The 21,570-nt window shown below is 64.6% G+C and overlaps 1 protein-coding gene across 2 annotated transcripts in view; it reads left to right on the forward strand.

Annotated features, from left to right (window-relative positions):
- The first annotated feature begins 2,051 nt into the window (after window positions 1-2,051).
- The window catches only part of INPP5A (inositol polyphosphate-5-phosphatase A), a 158,668-nt gene continuing 139,149 nt past the window's right edge, over window positions 2,052-21,570 (forward strand). The window contains exon 1 of one of the 2 annotated variants that reach the window (XM_070470516.1): window positions 2,052-2,415. In XM_070470516.1, coding sequence (XP_070326617.1) covers window positions 2,341-2,415 — 75 coding nt within the window. In that variant the 5' untranslated portion in view covers window positions 2,052-2,340. The remainder of the gene's footprint in view (window positions 2,416-21,570) is intronic. The other variant, XM_070470517.1, reaches the window with a different exon arrangement.

Consider the following 21,570-nt stretch of genomic DNA (forward strand, 5'->3'; position numbering starts at 1 on the left):
TCCCCCCCGGGGCACATGGTCTGAACCCTGCTGTGGCTGCAGGTCCAAGACAGCAGGAATCAGGAGTCTGTGGCCACGCTCTGGGTCTGAGATGGCCCAGTCCAGTGAGGCACCCGGGTGCATGGCTGAATCAGGAGACTGGGATCACAGTGAGGATCTCCAGTGTGCTCCGAGGGCCTGGGAGGGAGCAGCCCACTGGCCTTGGGGAGAGACGGCCCGACTGTAAGGACCGGGTCTGCAGCCGAGGGAGCAGACAGAGGGAGGGAAAGGACGGCTCCAGAGCCGGCGGGACGCGGGCGGGGTGGCCAGAGGGAGGAGGAACAGGTGCCGGAGGCCTGCTGACCCAGCGGGAACACCTCTGACTACAAAGCCTCCCCTGCTCAGGGGTCAGGGCATCCCCGGGTGGGAGGACCTGTTGACGGCCTGGAGCAGGAGGGGAAGGGGTGCCATCTTGGAGTGATGGGGCAGGAGCGGCCAGGAGGCCTGGTGTGCAGCGTGGATGTCCCTGAGGTTGGTGTGATGCTGGCTGGGGGCACGGGGTTAGTCTCTCTAGTCTCCCCTAACCTAGGTACAGCCTCAGGGAGAACGCGTGTGTGTGCGGGAGTGCACGTGTGTATGGGGCTTGCTCCTGGACTACAGTGAACTGGGGCGTGAGGGAGAAAACAGCCGAGGTAGGGGGTGGTGCCTCTGCCCAGGAAACAGGCTCTGGGCAGCAGCGAGGCCTCTGGACCAGCTTCTGTGAGGGTGCCCTCGGCCCGGGCTGCTCCTGTCAAAAAGAAAGAGAGACCCCGCGTCAGTCAGCTCACGCTGCCGAGCCCGAACACCACAGCCCCGCGCCTAAGCAACAACAGTTTCTTTTCTTCCACTTCTCTTTCTGCTTTCTGGACGGCCACCGTCAGGCTGTGTTCCCATGACCTCTTCTTGTTTTCTGTCCAAAGTGGGAGCTGGTGGGGGGAAGCGAGTGCCCTGGGTCGCTTCTTACAGAATCAAGGCTGTTGAGAAAGAGTACCATCCTCATCACCACCTGTAACTTTAATTAACCTCCTGAGGCAGGTCACACAAGCGGTGGGAGTGGACCTCATCTGGGGACTCTGGGGACATATTCAGCCCACAGCCAGCTGCGGCAGGGACCTTGGGCTTTAGGCGGGCAGGAGGGGACGCCTTCCCCGCAGGGCTGCGCCCCGCCCTGTGCCCCCTGGACACGCCCCCTGGACACTGTCCCCCCGACAGTCTCCCTGGACACGCCCCCGGACCCCACTGACGCGGGGAGGCGGTCGCGCGGGCAGGCGCCTTCAGATCCCCGGGAGCCATGCGGGCCCCGCACCGGCCCGCGGACGGCGCCCAGCGCCGGCTTCTGCGCGACTCCTTGTCGCCTTTTCTCGCGTCCAGTTCCCTCCGCGGACCGCCGGGCGCGCGGCGTGGGCTGGGGGACACCACCGGCCCAGCACGCCGGCGGCCCTCAGCCCGCGGCCCGGCGGCCTGGCCGCGCCGCCCTCCTCTGTGCGCGTCCGGCGCAGTTCGCACGGGGCCATGCGCTCCCGCCGCAACCCTCGCCAGAGGGCCAAGGGGTCGCGCCCGGCAGCAGCCGAGAGCAGCGCACGGCCCCTTTAAGACGCACCCTGTGGGAGCAGGCCGTGACGACATTGGGTGCGGGAGGAGTCTGTGCGCAGCCGCGGCGCTGGGGAAGGCGGGGCGGCCGCTGACTGACAGGAGCGCGGCGGAGGCTAATGCCCGAGCGCTCCGCGCAGACCCCGCCCTTCTGGTCCCGCCCCGTTCCCAAGCCCGTCCCCTCCCATGGCCTCCCCGCCCTCCGCGCAGTCCCCGCCCCTTCCACGCCCCGCCCCTCCCCAGTCCTCGCCCCTCCCCTCCCCAGTGCCGCCCCGCCCCCCACATGTCCCGCCCCGCCCCTAGTACCCCTGTTCTACCGCCCTCTGACCCCGCCCCCGAGGGCCCCGCCCCGCCCCTCGTATTCCCTGTTCCACAGCAGCAGGCCCCGCCCCTTGCTCGCCTCGCCCCGCCCCGCGCTCGCCCCGCCCCGCGCTCGCCCCGCCCCCGACCCGGGCGGGCCTCGCCTCTGCTTTCGGCGGCGGCGGCGCTGCGGGAGCTCCGGCGGCTGCGATTCTAATGGCTGCGCCCTGGCCGCGGTGATCGCGGGCGGAGAACGACGGGCGCGGGACCGCGGAGATCGAGAGCGAGCGCGGCCGGACCCCGGCCCGGCCCGGCCCGACCGGCCGAGCCCGCGATGCGCCCCGGGGCCGGCCCTCGGCGCAGCTGACGCCGCGGCGCGCGGAGACCCCGGCCGGCCGGCTCCGGAGAGCGGCTGCCCCGGCCCAGGCCGCGATGGCGGGCAAGGCGGCCGCCCCGGGCACCGCGGTGCTGCTGGTCACGGCCAACGTGGGCTCGCTCTTCGACGACGTAAGTTTGGCGCCGGACCCGGGACCCCCAGACCGCGGACCCTGAGCCCGGGGACCAGGATCTCGGTCCCGAAGCCCGAAGTCCCAGGACCCAGACCCCGAGTCCTGAGCCCCGGGACCCGGGCCGGATCCCTGGCACCCAGGCACAGACTTGAGCGCTAGACCTGGGAGCCTAGCCCAGTCCCTGGAATCCTGGTCTCCAGGTCCAGCCTTCAAACTGCATGGGTTGAACCCAGAGGCCAGTCCCTGAACCCAGGTCCCTAAATCCTAGTCCTGATCCCTGTCCACGGTCCCCAGATCCTGACCCCAGCACCCCAGTTCGAGGGCCCCACACCCTGGTACCCAGTGTTGACCCAGGAAGCTTGACCCTGAACCCTGGTTCCCAGACCCCAGCCGGTGTCTCCTGGGTCCCAAACCCTGACTTCTGGCTATTGACTCCCACCTCTACAGTCCATGGCCCTGCCCTTTGCTGGTCTGCCTGTCTCCCTGCCTAGCAGCCTGTGGCTGCCCCCAAGTGTGCAGCGCCCTCATTTTACCTTGTAACTTAGTATCTCTCTAGTTCTCAAACAAGGGGCTTCTGTTGAAAGCCTGGAGGACTTTATGTTTCTTGCCTGTTAAAGAGAAAGATGTGAGAAGCTTTTCAAGGCCAGAAAAAGGATGCTGACTGTCCAAGGCCTTTACCTTCTGGGGCCTCCCACCCGGCACCCGAGGCCACCAGGAGAAGAGTCAGCCAAGGCCTGGTGCTCCCCCGACTCCGGAGGCAGGCCCAGGCTGACCTAGTTCGCGCTGCAGCCGTGGTGCCACCCCGCTGTTGATACTTACACTGCCAACCCAAATAAAGCAGAATGCGGCTCCAAGTGGCGTACTTGTTTAAGAAAAGAGGGTGATGGCCCAGATGGAGCCCCAGGCAGCCCCACACGACACCCCCCACTCCCGTGGAGGTGAGCGGTGGGGCGGCCCCTTGACCAAGCCAGCCATGGGGCAAACATGCCTTCCACCCCTGCCTTCCTTTGCTGGCTGGCAGTGAGCATCAGTGAGGTGTTTCTTAGGCTAAGTTCATGCACAGGCGAGGAGTGATTTTATTGATCAAAGGTAGGCGCTATTTTCGTGTTTTTCTTGTTTTAGCTTCCAGGTGCCGTGTTTTATACTTCCCTGCTGGAGGTGAGCTGCTTGCTCTCTGGCATGGACAGGACAGCTTCATCTAGTTTCACGTTTGATCATTTTCTACAAAAGTGCCTGGTCTGGGTGTGTGTCTGTATATTTAGCATTCTATTCTTGGCTTTCCAGTAACATCCACTCTAACATGGTTTTACTCAGATGATTCAGATCCGTGAGCTGTGGCTTCAAAGCCTCAGAAATGTCAGGAAAGTTAAGCACGGTGGGCGTTTCAGTCTCAAAGGGAAGAGAATTCTGTGCAGACTTTCTTCCCAGTGATTTTTTGATTCCGAGTTCTAGCGTTTTTGTTGTGTCTTAGCTGTATACACATGCTTCCCTCCGTGGATGTTAAAGTGGATCACTTGGTTTCCTTTTGCTTAGCACCAGACGCTCTCTGATTTTCCATTCTTCTAAAAGTCTGTGTGGAGTGCTGCATCTTGTTTGTATCATGAAGGAACCTTTGTTTTGGTAAGCAGCGCACAGGTTAATTCTGCTCGGTGGCTTTTGACTCAAGGGCCGGGAAAAACGTATCTGTCCTCACCCACATCTTTCTTAATGTGCGCAGCTTGGCTGGGGACTGTTCCGCCTCAGTGGCCTGGAGAAGCAGGGGTGGGCGTGGGCCGGTCCCCCGGAGCCTGGCCAGGGAAAGCAGCCGATGCTTTGACCCTTCGGTTCGTAGGAGGCCTCAGGAGGGCTGCTCTGTGACTCTGTCTTGTGTGGTGTGCGCCCTGCGCACTGATGCTGTTCGGACGGCCCAATTACGTCATCTGGAAACCAAGCTCCGCTGTGTAGCTGGGCACGCGGTGGGCAGCGTCGGCCCCCTCCAGGGGGATGGCCCTGCTGGGTGGGCACATTCTCCTTTCGTGCTCGAGAGACAGGGGACTGTGTATGCTTGTGCAGCACTGTGGCTGCTGGCTCCCCTCCCCGTCCTGCAGGGACCCGGTGGAGCGCTGGACGTGGACTTCCACGTGGCTTGGCCCTAACCGCCTGCGACCCGCAGAGCGTCCTGTCTGTGGCCGGCTGTGTCCTTGCCTGCCCCCTGGGCTCCATCGGGTCTGGGATGGCTCAGCACCTTGTCCCCCACACGGCCCTCAGGTTGCTTCTCACCGTATGACGCTATACACCAGGGGGTGGTCAGAGTCCACGGTACAGTGGTTTGCAAACTTTTCCCGCTTAATTATGGAGCACCTGAAGAGTCCTTGGTCAGGTCGATCATAACCTATAGTCCAGAAAGACTGAGGACGCCGGAAACAGACCACTGCAGGTGCTCTTGGAAAGCAGATGTCCTCGCACGTCACAGCCCTGGCAGGCCCTACCAGACCTGCGGGAGATGGTGGGACGAAGCCTGAGCCCTTATGTTGTCCTGCTGTGGACAGAGCTGGGACCTGCCGCTCCCCTGGCCCCCAGGGCCTCCGTCCTGGCTGGGGGCGAGCCTGAAGTGGGGGGCTGCCCCCTGACTGGGGCCTGGCGTTGGCTGCGCTGCCGCCTGTTCTGGGTGCCCCTGGGGAGCCTGGGGCTCTCCAGAGTCACCGGTCGGACTCCTGCTGTCCCCAGCTGCTTTCTGGCACGCACTTCTCACCTGACCGCGTTGTTGGAGATGGCTGGCTTTTAGACAAGTGAGGTTTCTAGCTTTTGGTTCTTTACGTGGTGGGCCTTTTTTTTTTGCTAGAAGTTAGCTGGGAAGGTGGATTCTTGCAGCTGTGGCTTCAGAGCTCGGTCCCACCCTTACATGGTAAGGCTGCTTCTTGGGAAGGAGATGAAGCCAGCAGCGGGGCTCTGAGAGCGCGTTTCACTCTTGGGTGTCTGCCTGGAGCACGGGTCCTGCCCTGCCTTCCTGGCCGCATCAGCCCTGAGCCGCTTCCCGTTTCCCCCGGTCTGCTCGGGAGCAGCCCTCTCTGCACCCGGACCTGGGGCTGGCGCCGGCTGTGCTTCGGGGTCTGGGAGCCCCTGCGCTGGGCTGGGCACCTCGGACACTTTGCATCTCCCTCCAGCACCATCCGTTTGCCCTGTAGCCCTGTTCCCACCCCGTCTTGAAAGCACCCTGCCCTGGGTCCCCCCCCAGCTCTGTCTCCCCCTCCCCAGCCCTGTGTGCAGGGCCACCCCCTCCAGCCCAGGGCACGGGGGCACCGCGCGGGCCTCGTGAGGGGACGGCCCTGGTCCCAGCCCACTCGCTTGCTCTGACGGGGGAAGTCCCCCCGCCTCTTGAAGGGGCTGCGTTTGGCGATGCTTCACCGCGGCGTCCTTCACGCACACGGACCTCGCTCCTGCAAGGTGTGCAGCCCGGCGGTTCCTGGTGTCACAGCCAGCGTGAACTTGTTTCTACCTGGGAAGGACACTCCGTACACCTTAGCTGCCCTCTCCCGCTAACTCCGTCCGTCCCCCCAGAATCCCCCAGCCCCTGGTCGCCACCTGTCTGCTTCCTGTCTCTGTGCGTCAGCCTGTCCTGGGTGCTCATGTGAGTTTGTAAAAGCCGCTGGCTGGGTGTTTCCAGAGCTCGGCACGTTGGATGTCAGTGCACTCACTCTGGTGACCGAGGACCGTTCTACCGCCCGGCCGTGTCTGTCTGCTGCCGGCGCTGGGTGTCCGGGCGGCCAGCACCGCTGGCCTGCCATGCACGTTCCCGCTCCTGGGAGCGGGGTCGGCCGGGCCCGCGGTGACTCGCATTGAGTCTTTTGAGGAATTGCCGGCCGTTCTGCAGCGTCACCTGCTCTGCATCCTCTCCAGCCCAGCTCGAGGGCTCCGATTTCTCCACTCCTCCAGCGCCCAGTGTTACCTGTCTTTTCTCAAAGTCTTGTGCTGGGCCTCTCCCCTGCCTCCCAAGATCGCATGCCCGCCTCACGGAAGCTCGTCTCTCTGGACCCTGGTCTTTAACGAGGTCTTTACACGGACGCCCAGGAGACAGGAGGAGACCCCGACCCCAGGGAAGGTCTGGAGCATTCGGCCAGAGCTGAGGACCGGTGGCCAGATCTCCTCGAGGACGGTCTCAGTTTCAGAGGCTGTGCTTCCTGCACTGTCTCAGCCCCGAGGCCCCCGAGGCCCCCGAGGGCTGCCGCGCGGGCCACGGTGAGGCTGAGGCCCGGGCCTCTGCAGAACTCTCCCAGCCCCCCGCAGCGTGGGGACGGCCGTGGGAGAGAGACAGCCAGCGGGGAAGTGTCTCTGCGTCCTTCTGGCTTCACTGCCTCTGACCTGGGACCTCCACATACTTCCCCTGTGGGAATTAGGTCTGTGTGCCCGAGTTTGGGTATCTCTGTAGACGGGGTCCCACCCGGTTCCGGGGTGGTGGGGTCAGCCTGGAGGGGTTTCGGGGTTGCTCCCCCAGGTCAGGAGGCCGTGCCCGCACCCGCACACCTCCTCGTGGCCGCAGCGAGCCACCGTCCCACCGCCGCGGTGCACCTGGGGTCTGTAGCCCGTCGTCTGTCTGCAGACGTCCCTGCCCCGTCCGTCCATTGCCGACCCCGAACTCGACTGGCCACCGCTGCGCATGGTCACCTGCGGCCTTTCCTGCTCTATCAGCGCTGCAGACGCTGGGGGAGGGCGGAGGCTGCTGTGGCGGAGACACTGCTCAGCTTTAACGTCTCAGGTGTTTTGCGTGTTTTGAACCCAGTGGCGTGAGCCTTGCGGGGCAGCCGGGGGGAGAGCCCTGAAGAATGGGGTCCCAGAGCGCGTTCACGCCCGCTGCCTCTCAGGCCCGTCCCTCTGCACGGTCAGGCTCTGGGCCCGCGTCATGTACTCCGTCAGCACGTGGACCAAGCCTTCCGGGGGACGAGGGGCTGCCGCTGCTGATGGGGTCGTCTCCCGTGGGCATTTGCCTCTGGGAAGGGAGCCCCCGTTGGGGGCGATTCCACGATGTGTCAGGTCTGATTCGGAAGTTACAGAACCCGGACCAGGTTTGCCTCCCAGGAGACGGCCCTCCTTTATGGAGCCCGCCATCTGACCCAGGCGTAGGGAGGGGGAAGCAGGGAGGCTGCCTGGAACTAGGGCAGGACGGCTCCTTCAATGTGGACCCCCCCAGTGCCTGCCTCAGTGGGCAGGGGGTGGAAAGCGGAGCGGCGGCATCTGCTGGGGGTGGGCCCGGTCCAGGAATGGGGTCCAGTGGGTGGGGGTCAGCACGGGGCCGGGAGGCTCGTCCGAAAGGCAGCAGAGGGTCTGGGGGGCGTCTCAGCGCCCCCCGTCCTCTGTGTCTCCTGGGCCACAGCCCTGCTCCCCCCGTGTCTGCAAGGTGGGGCCCCTTCCTATGCGAGTGAGTTTCAGTGGGGTGGTCGTGGGCCCAGGGAGCAGGAGGGGGAGACCGTGGTGTGTTCCCCAGTGGACACAGAGGTGGCTGCTTCAGTTAATCGGGGTGCAGGGCGCTCTGCCGATGAGCCCAAGGGGTGACTAGACGTGAGCTCTTTTGCTGGCCAGGTGGGCGGTGCACCCCCAGAAAGGCTCTGAGCTCACAGGACAGCCCACCCCGGGGAACACGGGCTCTGAACTCACGGGATGGCCCACCCCGGGGGACCCGGGCTCTGAGCTGCAGGACACGGGCTCTGAGCTGCAGGACACGAGCTCTGAGCTCCAGGAGGACACTGGGGGGCTTGCCCTCGGTGGTGCGTGCGGGCAAAGGTCAGCTTCTGGTGCGGCTGAGACGCGGGGTCAGCACAGGCCCCTGATTGTTGAGGGGACGAGAGGCGTCACCAGCGCTGTTGCCGGGCCGTGGTTTCTGGAACTCCAGGGTTGGAGGATAGGGGTTGCCCACATGTTCCTGAACCTGTGGGAATACCCTTCCTTTGCCCGTCTGGGTGAGGCTGGGCACACGTGGGCCTCTGTCTGGGGAGCATCCCGGACTTCCCGGGGTGTTCCAGACCCTTTTTCAGTCATGGTCCCTGCATCCGCTTAGGTCTGGTGATGAGACCTTAACTGTGAGTGCAGCAGATTTGTTTGGGAGATGGACATGGCGCTGGGGCAGGGGTCCCCTCCGGTCACCGCGTGTGCGGGGACAGGGGCGGCGTGCACCTCAGGCTGCCCCGCGGGAGGAGGCGAGGGGGCTGAGCAGCGGGGACGCCCTGCACCTGACCCGGGATGCCGCCTGCTCAGCGCCAGACGCCGAGCTCCTGGAGTGGGCCTGGGCGGGCGGCCGTGCACACGGTGAGGGGGTCTGACCGCCAGGGAAGCACACGGTGAGGGGTCCTGACCGTCCCCGCACGCGGCGAGAGGTCTTGACTGTCAGGGACGCACGCAGTGCCGCCCAGGCTCACGGAGCTTTGCTTTCCCCTTGGGTAAGAAGCCCGGCCAGTCTCTGGGAGCATGGCTGTGGGTCAGCGTGGGTCCTCGTGACCCTGGGCCGTCTCTGCATCAGGAAGGGAGGAGGGACAGCGGCACGGTGGCCGCCGGGGGTCGTGGCGGGACGGGCGCCCCGGCGGGCGTGTGGCCCTGGGGCTGGCCAGCCTGTCTGTCCGTCCCCACGAGGCCTCGGAGGACCGCAGCCTCGTCCTAGCCCATGTCCCGGGCCGGGCGTGCTCACACTTGCTGGCGGGTCCCTCACCGCGGGTGTGGCCAGCAGGATGGCCCAGCCACGCTCATGGGCTTCTTCCCAGGGGCCCCGACGCACGACCCCGGCCCGCGCCCCCGCGAGCGCCTGCAGCTCCACCTCCCCTCCCCTGACAGGGCGTGCTCTCCCATCTCCGTGCTCTGGCGTCAGGCCAGGGAGCCCCGGCCCCTGGGCGGCAGATGCGCCCCCTCCCGGCACGGGTCACTGTGCCCAGCTCTGTGCTGCCTTCTCCGCCCCCCATTAATTACAAGCTCTAGGCTTTCGTCATGTTTCGGGGTGATCGGGCGTGCTGGCCTCTGACCAGCGGTGCGGGGCCGGGATTGGGGGTCCCGCCCTGGTGGCCGTGGACCCGGACTTGCAGCCATCCCGCCGGCCTGCTGGGCAGGGGCTGTGCTGGGGAAGGCGCGTGCCCCCCCGCCTGGCACCTTGTGGACGCCGGGGCCCAGTGTCAGAGCTGTCCCTGGTGGTCGGTGCACAGGTGTGGCCGTCGGGGGAGGCGGAACTCACATCTCAGGCAGCTCGCCCCATGAGAGTGGAGCCCCTGGTCCGAGGACGAAGCTTGGCCGCCGCGCAGCCGTCCCCACCGTCCAGCCCGAAGCCCCGCCCTCCTGGCCGTCTGCAGGGCTCAGCCCCCAGCTGCTCACCCCCTGCTCACTGCGGGTCCCACGGCTCGGGCCGTCTGGGGCCCTCCTGCTGAGCGCTGTTCTGCTGGGTGCACAGACCAGCCGGCATCCCATGCAGGGGGACAGTTTGCCTGGTTTCACTGATGGTTTTTGCAAACTGCTGACTGTGTGGACGGCAGTGGCTCTTTGGGGGTCGCCCTTCTCCCTCCCTGGTGGGGGGCAGAGGGAGCTGGAATCCCCCACGAGAGGCCTGCTTTGCCCGGACAGAAGGGGTTACGACTGGGGCGCCCCTCTGAGCAGTGTCTTGTGGGGGATCTGCCGGGGCCAGGGGTGGACATCCAGCGCCCCGCCCTGCAGGGCTGGTGTGCCGGCCGAGTCCTGCGCCCTGCCCCGGGGCGGGCTGCTCAGTCTGTGTGAGGGGAGGCCTTGGGCGCGCCCCCTCCTGCTGACCCCGACGTGAGGCGTGCCTCCCCAGGTTAGGGGCTGAGCTCCACGACCGCCCCGCTGCCTTCTGTCCTGGCAGAGGGGCTGTGAGCCCAGCGCGGCCTCAGGTCAGCTCCGAGCGGCCTGTGGGTGCCTCGCCTGCCCCCCGGGCGCAGGGTCCCTGGGAAGCTGCCCCAGGGGCAGCGCTGCAGGTGTGTGGCCTCCCGCAGGCAGTGACCTCCCGTCCGGGCTCCAGGGCCGGGAGGGCGGTGCTGCGCAGGGCGCGGTCAGGTGCCCGTGTTTCCGGGCACTTGGTGCTGGAAGAGCAGGAGCGGCCCTGCGGCCTGTGCCCCCTCTCGGGAGAACGTCTGCCTCTGGTCCCCGTGTGGGTGGCAGGTTCTCAGGCTCTGAGAGGCCTGCCCCCAGTCCAGCCCGGCCTCTTGCCGTCTGTGCCTGACGCGGTGCTCATTTCTGCACGTTGGGCCTCTGCGGAGGCCTGTGGGGTACGGCGGTCCCTGCTCGGGCCTGCGTCCCTGGGGAGGGGGCTCAGGACCCTGTGGTCCTCCCGGAGGGGCTGCTCTGGGGTCCACCTGGGCTGGGCCAGAGGCCTGAGACTCCCGCTCCGAGCACCCATCCTGCCTTCAGGGGCTTTGGGGCAGCGTCCGTGTGGGTGGGGAGAGCTGGGCGGGGGCGCTCTGGCCCCTCGGTGACTCTGGGCGTGGGGGGCAGCCCCGGCTCCAGCCGTCAGCACTGCCAACACCCTCGCAGGCTCCTCCCGCAGCTCCCCTGGGGCCCCTGCCCCGGGAGGCCGCCATGAAGGGCCGGAGCAGGCCCACCCATCCCGGTTTGCCTGCTGGCGTCCCGGGCGCTCTCCCCGCTGCGTCTCTTCTGCGCAGGGCTTGGCTGGGGCGTCTCGGGGGCATGCGCCTGGCCCACTGCAGGGCTGTCTACCCCGCGCTGCAGGGTGGACCACGCCGTGTCGTGGCTGTGCTGGAATTTGCGGTGATGTGGGCTTTCCTTTCAGTTGGATTCACTCTGTTAAGAACGACATCTGTCCAAGTAACCAGCAAGTTTTGGGGACAGCTGTTTTGCTTTTGTTTTCTCCTGCGTCCCTGCCACGGTTTGCAGATCTGTTGTAACTTCCTGTTTTTGCTGAGGCGTGGTTGCCTCCCTCCCAGCCGCCCGCAGGGTGAGCGGCCCAGGCAGGGGGTGGCAGGCCGCGGGGGCAGGGGTCGTGGTCATCAGAGCAGCTGGCAGGACGCGGGCGCTGCAGGAGCGGGCCGGCGGGGTGGACGCGGGGCTGTCTCAGAGCAGGTGGCAGCTCGCCTCAGTGGCCGAGCAGCGGCCCCTGGGACCTCGGCCTTGCGCGCGTGGCCCGGGGACATGGGGGGTGCTGGGGCACAGGGCAGGGGGTGTGGGCAGCCCGGGGCCCTGCCGTGTCCTCGGGGCCAGCCTCTGCCGAGCGCAGGTACGCATAACACCCACGTCGCAGAGGCTCCTGTTTGAGGGCGGTTAGTGCAGCTGCCCACCCAGGAGCTCGCTGGGAGCCCTGCAGGTGGGACCCTCCCCCAGGGCCTGAGCCCTGGAGGTGGCGCCCTGGGCCCCCTGCCTGATGCCACCTTCCCACCAACCCGCGTCTCTGAACTGGCGACCTCCCGTGCGCTGCTCCCGGCCCGACGCCCCCAGCGCCTGACCCAGCCATCCTTGGCTGATGGAGCAGGAGCCGGGGTCTGCAGCCCAGGGGGAGGCCAGGCAGGTGGGGCCCGGTGGGGCGTGGTCTGGGAGGGGTGTTCTGGGACTGGGAGGAGTGTTTGGAGAAGAGGTTGCTAGGGGTCCCAAGGTTCAGGGTACAGGAGTCTCTGGGAGCCTGCAGGTCTGCCTGCACGTGGCCTGCAGGGCCAGCGTATCCCCCGGGCGTCACCCTTTGCTTACAGGGCAGAGGGAGCACTGCCCCAGACCCATGGCTCATGGTTTGTGTGTGGTTCCAGGCCGCCCTGGCTGCTGAGTGCAAGCCGGAGACCATCAGGGACCTCGGCAGTGACACGCTCAGGCGACACCCCGAGCTCGGAGACCAGGGAGGGCCTCCTGGGCAGACGCAGGGCCAGGTCCTGGGTCTGGGACATGGGAGTCAGCTGGTGAGCTCGGGCAGGGTGACTGCTGGGGCTGTCACGGGTGGGAGCGGTGCAGGAAGCCGTCAACTGGGCCTGCTGGGGAGGCCACATGGCCCGTGTGGGTGGCGGGTGGTGTGGCCAGCGTGGCCTGACCCGGCCCGCGTGGGCGGTGAGCTGGAAGCCTGCGCTGCAGGATGGTCTGTGCACCTGATGATGCCGGAGCCTGGTCCTGGGCCCCAGGCCCTGCAGGGGACGCGCGGGGGCCAGGCCTCAGTGTGGACGGTCAGTTCCCTCTTCCAGGGAGCTGCCTGTGACCCGTCTGCCTGTGTAACAGCTGATAAGAGTCAGTGCGGAAGGGGAGGAAGTGGGGACTCAGGGCCGGGAGGGCGCGTGCTCTGACCCCTCGGGGGTGCTGCTGGAGGCCGCTGGCCCCTAGCGGTGCGCCAGTTGCAGGGGGGCCCTCGGGGGGTGGTTCCTCCAGAGGGCTGCCCGAGGAGCCCAGGGTGGCAAAGCAGCACTGGTGTGTGGCCTCTCCACTCAGAAAGTTGAGAATTCATCCTCGTTTCCGGAGGAGATTGACGTCTGTGCACCATGATGACCCCGAGAGCTTGTTTTTCTTAAGGACAGTCATGTGACAAGCCCCGGAGGCCCCCAAAGCGCCGCCTCTGCTTTCTGCAGGGCGCTGCCTTCGAGCCACTGGCCCAGGCGGGCCCCGGGGAGACTTCAGTGTTTTTGGCAGCTGCTGTGTCACAGACCTGTGCTGTGGATGCAAAGCGGGGTTCTGGCAACTAGTAAGAGGATGGGGCCCTAACCGCTGGGCGGAGCCCGCACGCTGGGGCCGCAGAACTGGGTCCCTGTGCTGGGTCTGCTTCTCTGGAGTGGGGTGGGCGGGTGCGGTGCCCCGTCCAGAGCCTGGTTGCGTGTCCATCCATGTGTCCTGGCGAGTGGAACTTGGACAGAGGCACCTCCAGGCCAGTCCTGCCTTGTTGCGGACGGGCTGCTCAGTCTCTGGGCCTGGACTTCTCGACTGTTCGGAGGCAGAGTGGGCCCAGATGGCGCGTCCCCGCAGCCTGGCGCTGTCTGTCGGCAGAGTTCTGGGCACTCGCGGGTTCCCTCCAAGGTCCAGCCCCACCAGGGCCCCGGCCGAGGCTCTGCCTGTCCTCCTGGGGTCCCCACTCCCGGGAGATGCCAGGGCCCATGGCTGCGTGGCCTCGCGGGGAGCAGGCACTCAGCACCGCTGATGCGAGCCTCCGCTTGCTGGCCCTTCAGCCCCAGCCTGGCGCCCTCGGGCCCCGAGGGGCGCCTCCTCGCCTCAGGATCCCTGGAAAGGACCTGGCGAGGTGCTGCTGAGCCAGAGCAGGCAGTGGGGCCCCTCCCGGCTCCAGAGGAAGCCCGCTCAGCGCACCTGGGGCGCTGCGCTCTGGCCTCTGTGCTTGCTGTCGGGCGGGCGACACGGTGGCTCCCTCCCGCACGGCCGCTTAGGCCTGGACTGCCATCCGGCCTCGCCCCCTGGCTGCGGCCCACGCGTGGTAAAGGTTTCCCACAGTGGAAGGTCTGTCATTCCCTGGGAGGTCTGCACTGGCTGCATTCATTTGCTGTTATTATCATCTCTGGAGAAGGACATGGCTGCCCACTCCAGGATTCCTGCCTGGAGGATCCCATGGACAAAGGGCCAGACAGGCTACAGTCCATGGGGGTCCCAGAGAGTCGGACATGACTGAGTGACCAACACATACACATTATCATCTAAACGTTGAGACAAGCTTCAGACACTGTGAGCTTCGCTCTCCTGGGCCTACCGCTCAGCGTTTTCCCGTGTTCTCCAGGTTGAGCAGCCAGCACGCTGCCCGCCCTCGGGTGTCACTCCCCGGGAGATGCTCCATCGGCAGTTGCTCCCCCCACCCTCCCCGGACCCTGGCCTCCACGGGTCCGCCCCGTGTCTGGGGATTGGCCTGTTCTGGATGCTTCCTGCGCGTGCCATCAGACACCTGACCTGACTCCTCTTTCTTATCCTGTGGTCAGGGCTCATCCGCGTTGTACGTGTATCAGAACCCACCCTGTTCCCGACTGAGCATCACCTCGTAGAAGTATAGACTGCACTCCATCCGTCCAGCAGCTGATGGACGTTTGGTGTTTATGAATCGTGTGGCTGTGAACATTTGTGTTTAGGTTTTTGTGTGAACATGTTTTATATTCCCTTGGGTATGTATCTAGGCGTGGAATTGCTGAGTCATAGGATAGCTGTGTATAACTTCTTGAGGAACTGCCAGACTGTTTTCCGAAGCGTCTGCACCATTTTGAATTCCCACCAGCAACGCACAAGGGTTCCGGTTTTTCCGCATGGGGAGACAACACTTGTTATTATTCGTCCGTTTGAGTCTAGCGGCCCTGCTGGGTGTGCGCGCGTTGATCTGCGTTTCCGTGACAACCGATGACCCCGAGTGTCCCCCTCCCCCTGCCCTGTGCTTCTTGGGTATTTGTTTATTTGTTTGCCTACTTTGGAAAAGCGTTTATTTAAATTTTTTGCTGTTTAAAAAAATTTTTTGTAATTGTTGAAGTTTTCTTTGTACATTCTGGGTGTGGATTCTGGTCACAGACAAGATTTGCAAATGTTTTCTCTCATTCTTCGTGCTTTCTTCTCACACCCTTTACAGTGTCTTTTTGAAGCACTAGCTTCCTAAACACTGATGAAGTCCAGTTTGTTTGTTTTTCTTTGCTTGTGCTTCAGATGTCACATCTAAGAAGCCGTGGCCAACCCTTCTCCACTGCGGGGGGGAGCGTGAACTGGTCCAGCCCCTGTGGGGAACAGCAGGGAGGTTCCTTATAAATTAGAAATGGAGCCCCCTAGGAATCCTGAGGCCCAGTCCTGGACGTGTACCTGGAAAAGAGAAGAGCTGATGTGGGCAGAGGGCTGTGCCCTGATGCCGTGCATAACGGCAGTGCTCACAGCGGCCCAGACACGGAGGCAGCCCACGCGTGCAGACAGATGGACAGACACGGAGGACGTGGCACATACATGCCTGGGATGCTGCTCGGCTGCAAAAATGAATGAACTAATCCCATTTGTAGCAGCATGGCTGGACCTAGAGATGAACATGCTGAGTGAAATAAGTCAGAGGAAAACAAACACATACATCACTTACATGTGGACTCTACAGGATGGTGCAAATGGACCTATCTATGCAACAGAAATAGACTCACGGACACAGAAAGCAAAGCTACGGGTCACAAAGGGGCGGCGGGCGGGTAACTGGGGAGTTCGGGATTAACAGGCGCACAGTACCGAATGCAAGGCTTCCCAGAGGCTCAGTGGTGAGGAGCCCGCCCGCAATGCAGGAGATGCAGGAGATGGGGGTTCGATCCCTGGGTCAGGAAGATCCCCTGGAGGAGGGCATGGCAACCCACTCAAGATTCTTGCCTGGAGGATCCCATGGACAGGGGAGCCTGGCAGGCTACAGTCTGGGGTTGCAAAGAGTCGGATGTGGCTAGGCACACGGAGCATGCAGTCCTAGATGCATCCTGACTCAGGTTTCAAGCCTGGCGTGAGCTGGGGCGGCGCCCTCGTCCTGGGCACGTGCGTGTCCAGCTGCCCCAGCTCTGCCTGTTGGAAAGACGGTGCTCCTCATTGAACCACCTCGTTGGCTCAATGTAATTACCCGCCTTAACTGACCGTAGATGTATCGACTTTCTCCTGGCCTCATTTCTGTTTTCTTCATCTCTTGTCTGTCCGTGTGCCAGGACCAAAGGGTCTTGGTAACTGCAGTTCGTAGCGAGTGTTGAAATAGGGGGCATATGTCCTCCAGCTTCTTCTTTTTCAAGCTTCTATGTCTACCCTGGGTCTCTGCATTTCCACGTGAATTCTGGGCTTCGCTCGTCCCCCAGCTGGCATTCTGATGGTGTCTGGTGGCTCTGACTTCGGGTCCTCTTCGTGCATGAAGAGCTTTGGGCAGTGTTCCCCTGTGCTCAGCCCCAGGCAGGCGGCCCTCACTGCAGTTTGCTGGCTGAGCTTGCTGCTTGAATGAACACAGAGCAGGGCCCCCTGCACGCTCTGGTGTCCTGGGCCCCACGCTGGTGTCCTGGGCCCCACGCTGGCGCCCTGGGCCCCACGCTCTGGCACCCTGGGCCCCACGCTGGTGCCCTGGGCCCCACGCTCTGGCGCCCTGGGCCCCACGCTCTGGCGTCCTGGGCCCCGCGCTGGCGTCCTGGGCCCTGCGCTGGTGTCCTGGGCCCCACGCTCTGGCGCCCTGGGCCCCACGCTCTGGCGTCCTGGGCCCCGCGCTGGCGTCCTGGGCCCTGCGCTGGTGTCCTGGGCCCCGCGCTGGCGCCCTGGGCCCCTAAGGGTTGTCACGGGTGTCACGGGCTCCCTTCTTGGCGGGGTCCCCCTGACACAGGCAGGCACAGTGTGTCTAGGGTCGTCCGAGTCGACCCCAGGGGACTCTGTCCAGCCTCCTGGTGGCCCGAGGAGATCTCCACCCCGGAGGAGCCCACGCGGCTGGCTCTGGGGGCTGCCCCTGCGGCCAGCCCTGGTCCCCCATGAGTGTGGATGCTCTCCGCCTCTGGCAGCTTCCTGTCACCCGTGAGGACCAGAGGTGGCCTCGAGCACCGCCGTCGTTGCCCCGCGTCCCAGGAGGGAAGCGGCTTCTCACAGCCAGGCGGGTCTGGCGGGCCTGGCATCATCGGTGTGAGCAGGGGGCTGGCAGGAGTCCTTGGGAAACAGCTTCCTGTGGGACCCACCGACCTGTGCGCCCCGCCCCTCTCCCCCTGCAGCTGCTCAGCCACCTCACGGTTGCCAGCAGCCCTGAAGGTCAAGGGCCCGGCTCCCAGCACAGAGTCGCTCTGGGGGGACCCGAGCGAGTCTCAGCTCTGGTGCTGGCTGGAGCGCTGGGCTGACTCTCGCTGACCACACTCCGGATCCTGCCTGGGCGGGAAGAGGCCCGCCTCGGCCTGAGTGCTCGGCCTGGCGTCCACACCCAGCTCTCGGGGTCCTTAGGGGTCCACGGAGTCTCTTCCATCCCCGCAGAGACCGAGCTCTGTCCTGGGCTCTGTCGGAGGCGAGCGCCGGGCCCTCCTGGGGGCCGAGGCCACTCTAGAGGTGGCGTGGCTGCACTGACCCGGGTCTGAGCCCTGCCGTCGGTGGCAGGGGACCACAGCCGGGTTACCCGCCACCAGCCCCGGGCTCCGGCGCCGGAGGCAGAGCTGGTCTTGCTCGTCTGAGCGGAAAGGGAAGTTTAACAAACAGGCAGCTCCTCTGGGCTCCGTGGGGGCCCTGCCTGGCTGGGGCGCCATCACCCTGAGGCTGCATGACACCCGCTGGGCACGCCGGCCGGTAGGTCTTCACATGGCCCATGTGAAATTCTGGTCACTATGAACAGCAATACTTTGGCCTAAAATATTCTTTTCTAGCAGCTTGTCATTAGCAGCCTAAAAACAGCCGTTTTAGTCTAAAACAGAAAAGGAAGAGCTATTAATAGAGTGAAGGGCAGGAAAGCCTGGCGCGCTGCAGCCCGTGGGGTCGCGGAGTTGGACGCGGCTCAGTGACGGGACAAGAGCGTCAGCAGAGGGAAGGCTGTTTGTGGCTCCTTGCTCGCGGCCGCGCCTGAGCCGGCGGCCCTGGGTGGGTGCAGGGCTGGGTGCTCGGGGCCGGGGCCCTCGGGGCCTTCAGGGCCCAAGCGTGGGGCTGCCTGCCTGTCTCCTCTGCCACCCGAGCCGCGTGAAAGCAGTCTGCGACGGGACGCGGCACGTCTGTGTCTGCTTTCCTGGAGGTTTTAAACAATGGCCCTTGCTGGATGTCTATGGCTCCGAGATGGAGACCACGTGAGTGTGTGTGTAGATTTAACACGTCTGTATGTAGACAGGCACTGTAACGCAGACTACCTTCCGCTTACTGCTCCTTCACAAACACTGGTTTTAGAAACACACGAGCAGTGAGTGCTGTGGTCTCTGTTGACTTTAGGGAGGGCGTTGGCCACACAGGGCCCCCCTTCCTGCGTCTGAGCCACACGGAGGAGCCGCTGGCCAGGGTCTCGCAGACCCCGTCCTGGGTTCAGACGCGGCCGGGGACTGTCACTGAGTGGCGTGCTCTTGGACGTTTGTCCAGGCCGCTGACCTCCGGGAGGGAGGCCCCCATGCGGGTCAGGGTCTCTAGGCGCAGGGAGGCCCCGCAGGACCGGCCCCGTGCCCTGGCCCCCCGCCCCCGGGGACCACCGCAGATGCGGCCCCCAGCCCTGCACCCCACGCCTCGGGGTCCTCCGGTCCTCGAGCCTGAGACGCCTCCCCGCGTGTCTGGACGTCGGGCGGCCCTCAGCGGCTTAGACGCCACAAGAGGGACTCGGGCTCATCCCGCCGCGTATGCTGGCCAGCCTGGCTGGTCCGCCGCCCTCCCTTGACGCAAAGGGCAGAGACGCCCTGGTCAGGAGGGGACGAGGGGTGGTGTCCCTGAGGAAGGGGCCTCACAGGGCTGTCCAGGCCACAGTGCATGGCTCCTCTGGGGCCTGCTGAGGCTGACCCGCTGCCGGCCGCCCTGGGCCTTTCTCAGCTGTGAGGGCACCCACCTGCGGGCTGGCCCCGTGGGGCTGGCACCGAGGTGCCTGCATGAGCGCTGGGGAGGCCCTCAGAGGCTGACCCAGGCCTGCTGGGCTGTTTTTTAAGCCCTTCACACCTGGCAACGCTGTCATCGGCCGGGGGGCCCGAGCCTCCAGGGCCGTCCGAGGCGGTCAGTGCCCCCCGTCCCCGGTACCCACAGAGACGGAGCCGTGCGGCGGAGGCTCCCTGCCCTGCCTGGGTGGGGCTGAAGCAGGGCTGGGGGCGCGGGGGCGTCTCGGACCCCTGGCCACGACGATGGGGGTCTGTGTCCTTGTGGCCTCTGCGTGTTTTCTCTCTGGACCTGCTTTGGCCGTAGGAGCAGGGGTGATGGGGGCTGTAGGTTCAGGGGTGATGGGCGTCGTAGGTTCAGGGGTGACAGGGGCTGTCGTCTGAATTGGGAGCCTGGGCAGGACCAGGCAGCAGCCTGAGCTTGGTCAGAGTCCAGGCCATGAAGCCCAGGCCCAGAGCTGGTCTTGGGGTTGGACCTGGTACTGGGGTCTCCTCACTGCCTCCCAGCCGGCCCCTGACCCCCGATCCTGAACCAGGCTTCTGGTTCTGGGATTTCCACTGGGGGAGTGGCCCGGGACCCCCTGTGAGGCCTGAAGTCAGGCCCTCCCTGCGGGGGTGGCTCCGTCTTTCCTAGAGGATGAGGGCTCTCTGGTGCAGACACTGGCTTCGTATTTAAGACAGAAATTAAACAGGCGCGTGTTCGTGTTGGTGAGTTTTACAGGAAGGCTCAGGTGTTGTGTGTTAGTGAGTGAGTGTAAAACGTGCCCAGGCAGGGAAAGTGACTGCAGACACCCGCGGTCTGAGAGGGTCCTCATCACACACTGCGTGGTGAGTAACTTTAAGATCAAAGCCATTCTTTTCTCAGCACCGCTCCTGAAAAGCAAAGTGTGAGGGGGTGTCCCTCGAAAGAGGCCGCAGAGAAAGGAGCGGCAAGAGGGAGACGAGCCCAGACCCCCAGCAGGCGGGCTAGCTGTGTGGCATCGCGTGACTGCTGCTCAGGCCTGACCCGCGGGCTTCAGGTACCCGGTCCTCCTCACTCCGTGTTTCAGGCGGAAAGGACATCCGTCCCCACGAAGCTTGCCAGCCAGGGCCCCCAGCACAGGCTTGCAGACCCCATCTCGAGAGCCGGCGGGCTGGCTGGGCACAGCAGCAGGGCCCCGCTGCCCCTGCAGGCTCCTTGCGGTGCGCCAGGACCCTTCAGCCGGTGCCCTGGAGGCCGTGAGCTGTAGCCAGGGAAAGCCCCCACAGCCACAGAGACCCAGCGCAGCCAAAATAATGAATAAGTAAATAAAAATGAGGAAGTTAACAAAGTCAGCCGTGGATGGGCAGGGTGAAGAGGGCACGGTGTGGTTTCTGGGTGCCCCGCACAGCTGGTGGTGGGTGACTTCCCTCGGGACCCGGGCGTTCCGGCCTGCGGGGGGTCTTCCTTGGGGTTGACTCCCGTGGCGCGTGTGTGTGCCGCGTGCCCGCCGTGTGCCCGGCCCTGCACGGCCCCGGGGGGCGGTGCCGGTGGGCAAGCTGTGCTCGGAGGCCCAGCTGGCCAAGCCTGGCGGGCAGCCCCCCGCCCCGTACCTGCTCTGGGGAGCAGCGTGGACACACCTGCCCCACGGCGTGCCCTGCAGCCTCGGCCGAGTGTGACGCGTCCCCACACGTTTGTGTCACCTGCTGCCTGTTTGAAGACTTATTTTCATTCCAAATCTATTTAAGAAACGAGCCAGGCTTTTCCTTAGGCACTTTTCATCTTTCATCTCTCCATCTTCAGCATCCAGCCCGCTGGTGTGGATGACACGCAAGGTGTTCGGGGTCTGCCGTGATCCGATGGGCTGCTGGACTCGAGAGTTGGACGGGAGCGCGGTCAGGGCTGGAGCGTCCGTTTTGGTCTAGACTCTCCACATACCCATGTACAGCTCTTCTTCCTAGTTGCGAGGCTGACTTTGGGCCTGTGTCATGGAGACTTCAACAGGGTCTTAGGAAAGGGACAAGGCGGTCGCCGCCTCGCGGGCAGCGAGGCCCCGTCGTCCCAGCTGGCCGCTGGGAGCACTCTTGGCCTGCCTGTCATCTGGTCACCTGCAGTGACACCCTGGGTTCCCCAAGGGCCCTATCTAAATAAAACATCTTTAAGGTGTTAATTTATTCAAACGTGTCCAAGTAACTTTGAAAAAGTTGACGAAACGGATAGTTTTCTAGCAAAATATACATGAGGACACTGACCCTAGAGAAAAGAGAAAAACGGAACCGGCCAGTCGTTTGAGCTGAGAGGTCAGCGGGTTTGTGAGGGCCCGGCCCCAGGAGGCTCTGGCCACAGGTGTCCCAGAGTGGGCCCCGCTGGACGCTCTGGGAGCCCTGCCCGCAGTTCCGTCTGAGCCACCCACAAGGCCCCGGGGCCGCGGAGGCAGCACCAGACCGCGGCGAGATGGCCCCAGGGGGTCAGCAGCGGATCAGGAAGGTCAGACCCAGAAAGGCCTGGCTGGGTAGTCGAGCGTATTAGAGTTAATGGTTTTATTAGGTTACTGTGCTTGTTTTAATTGGAGGATGATCACAGTACTGTGGTGGTTTCTGCCATACATCAACATGATTGGCCACAGGTGTACACGTGTCCCCCGTCCTGAACCCCCTCCCACCTTCCTCCCCACCCCATCCCGCTGGGTCGTCCCAGGGCACTGGCTTTGTGTGCCTGGCTTCATGCATCAAACTTGCACCGGTCGTCTGTTTCACATATGGTGATA

This window comes from Odocoileus virginianus, chromosome 7 (assembly GCF_023699985.2).
Source record: "Odocoileus virginianus isolate 20LAN1187 ecotype Illinois chromosome 7, Ovbor_1.2, whole genome shotgun sequence".
Lineage (NCBI taxonomy): Eukaryota > Metazoa > Chordata > Mammalia > Artiodactyla > Cervidae > Odocoileus > Odocoileus virginianus.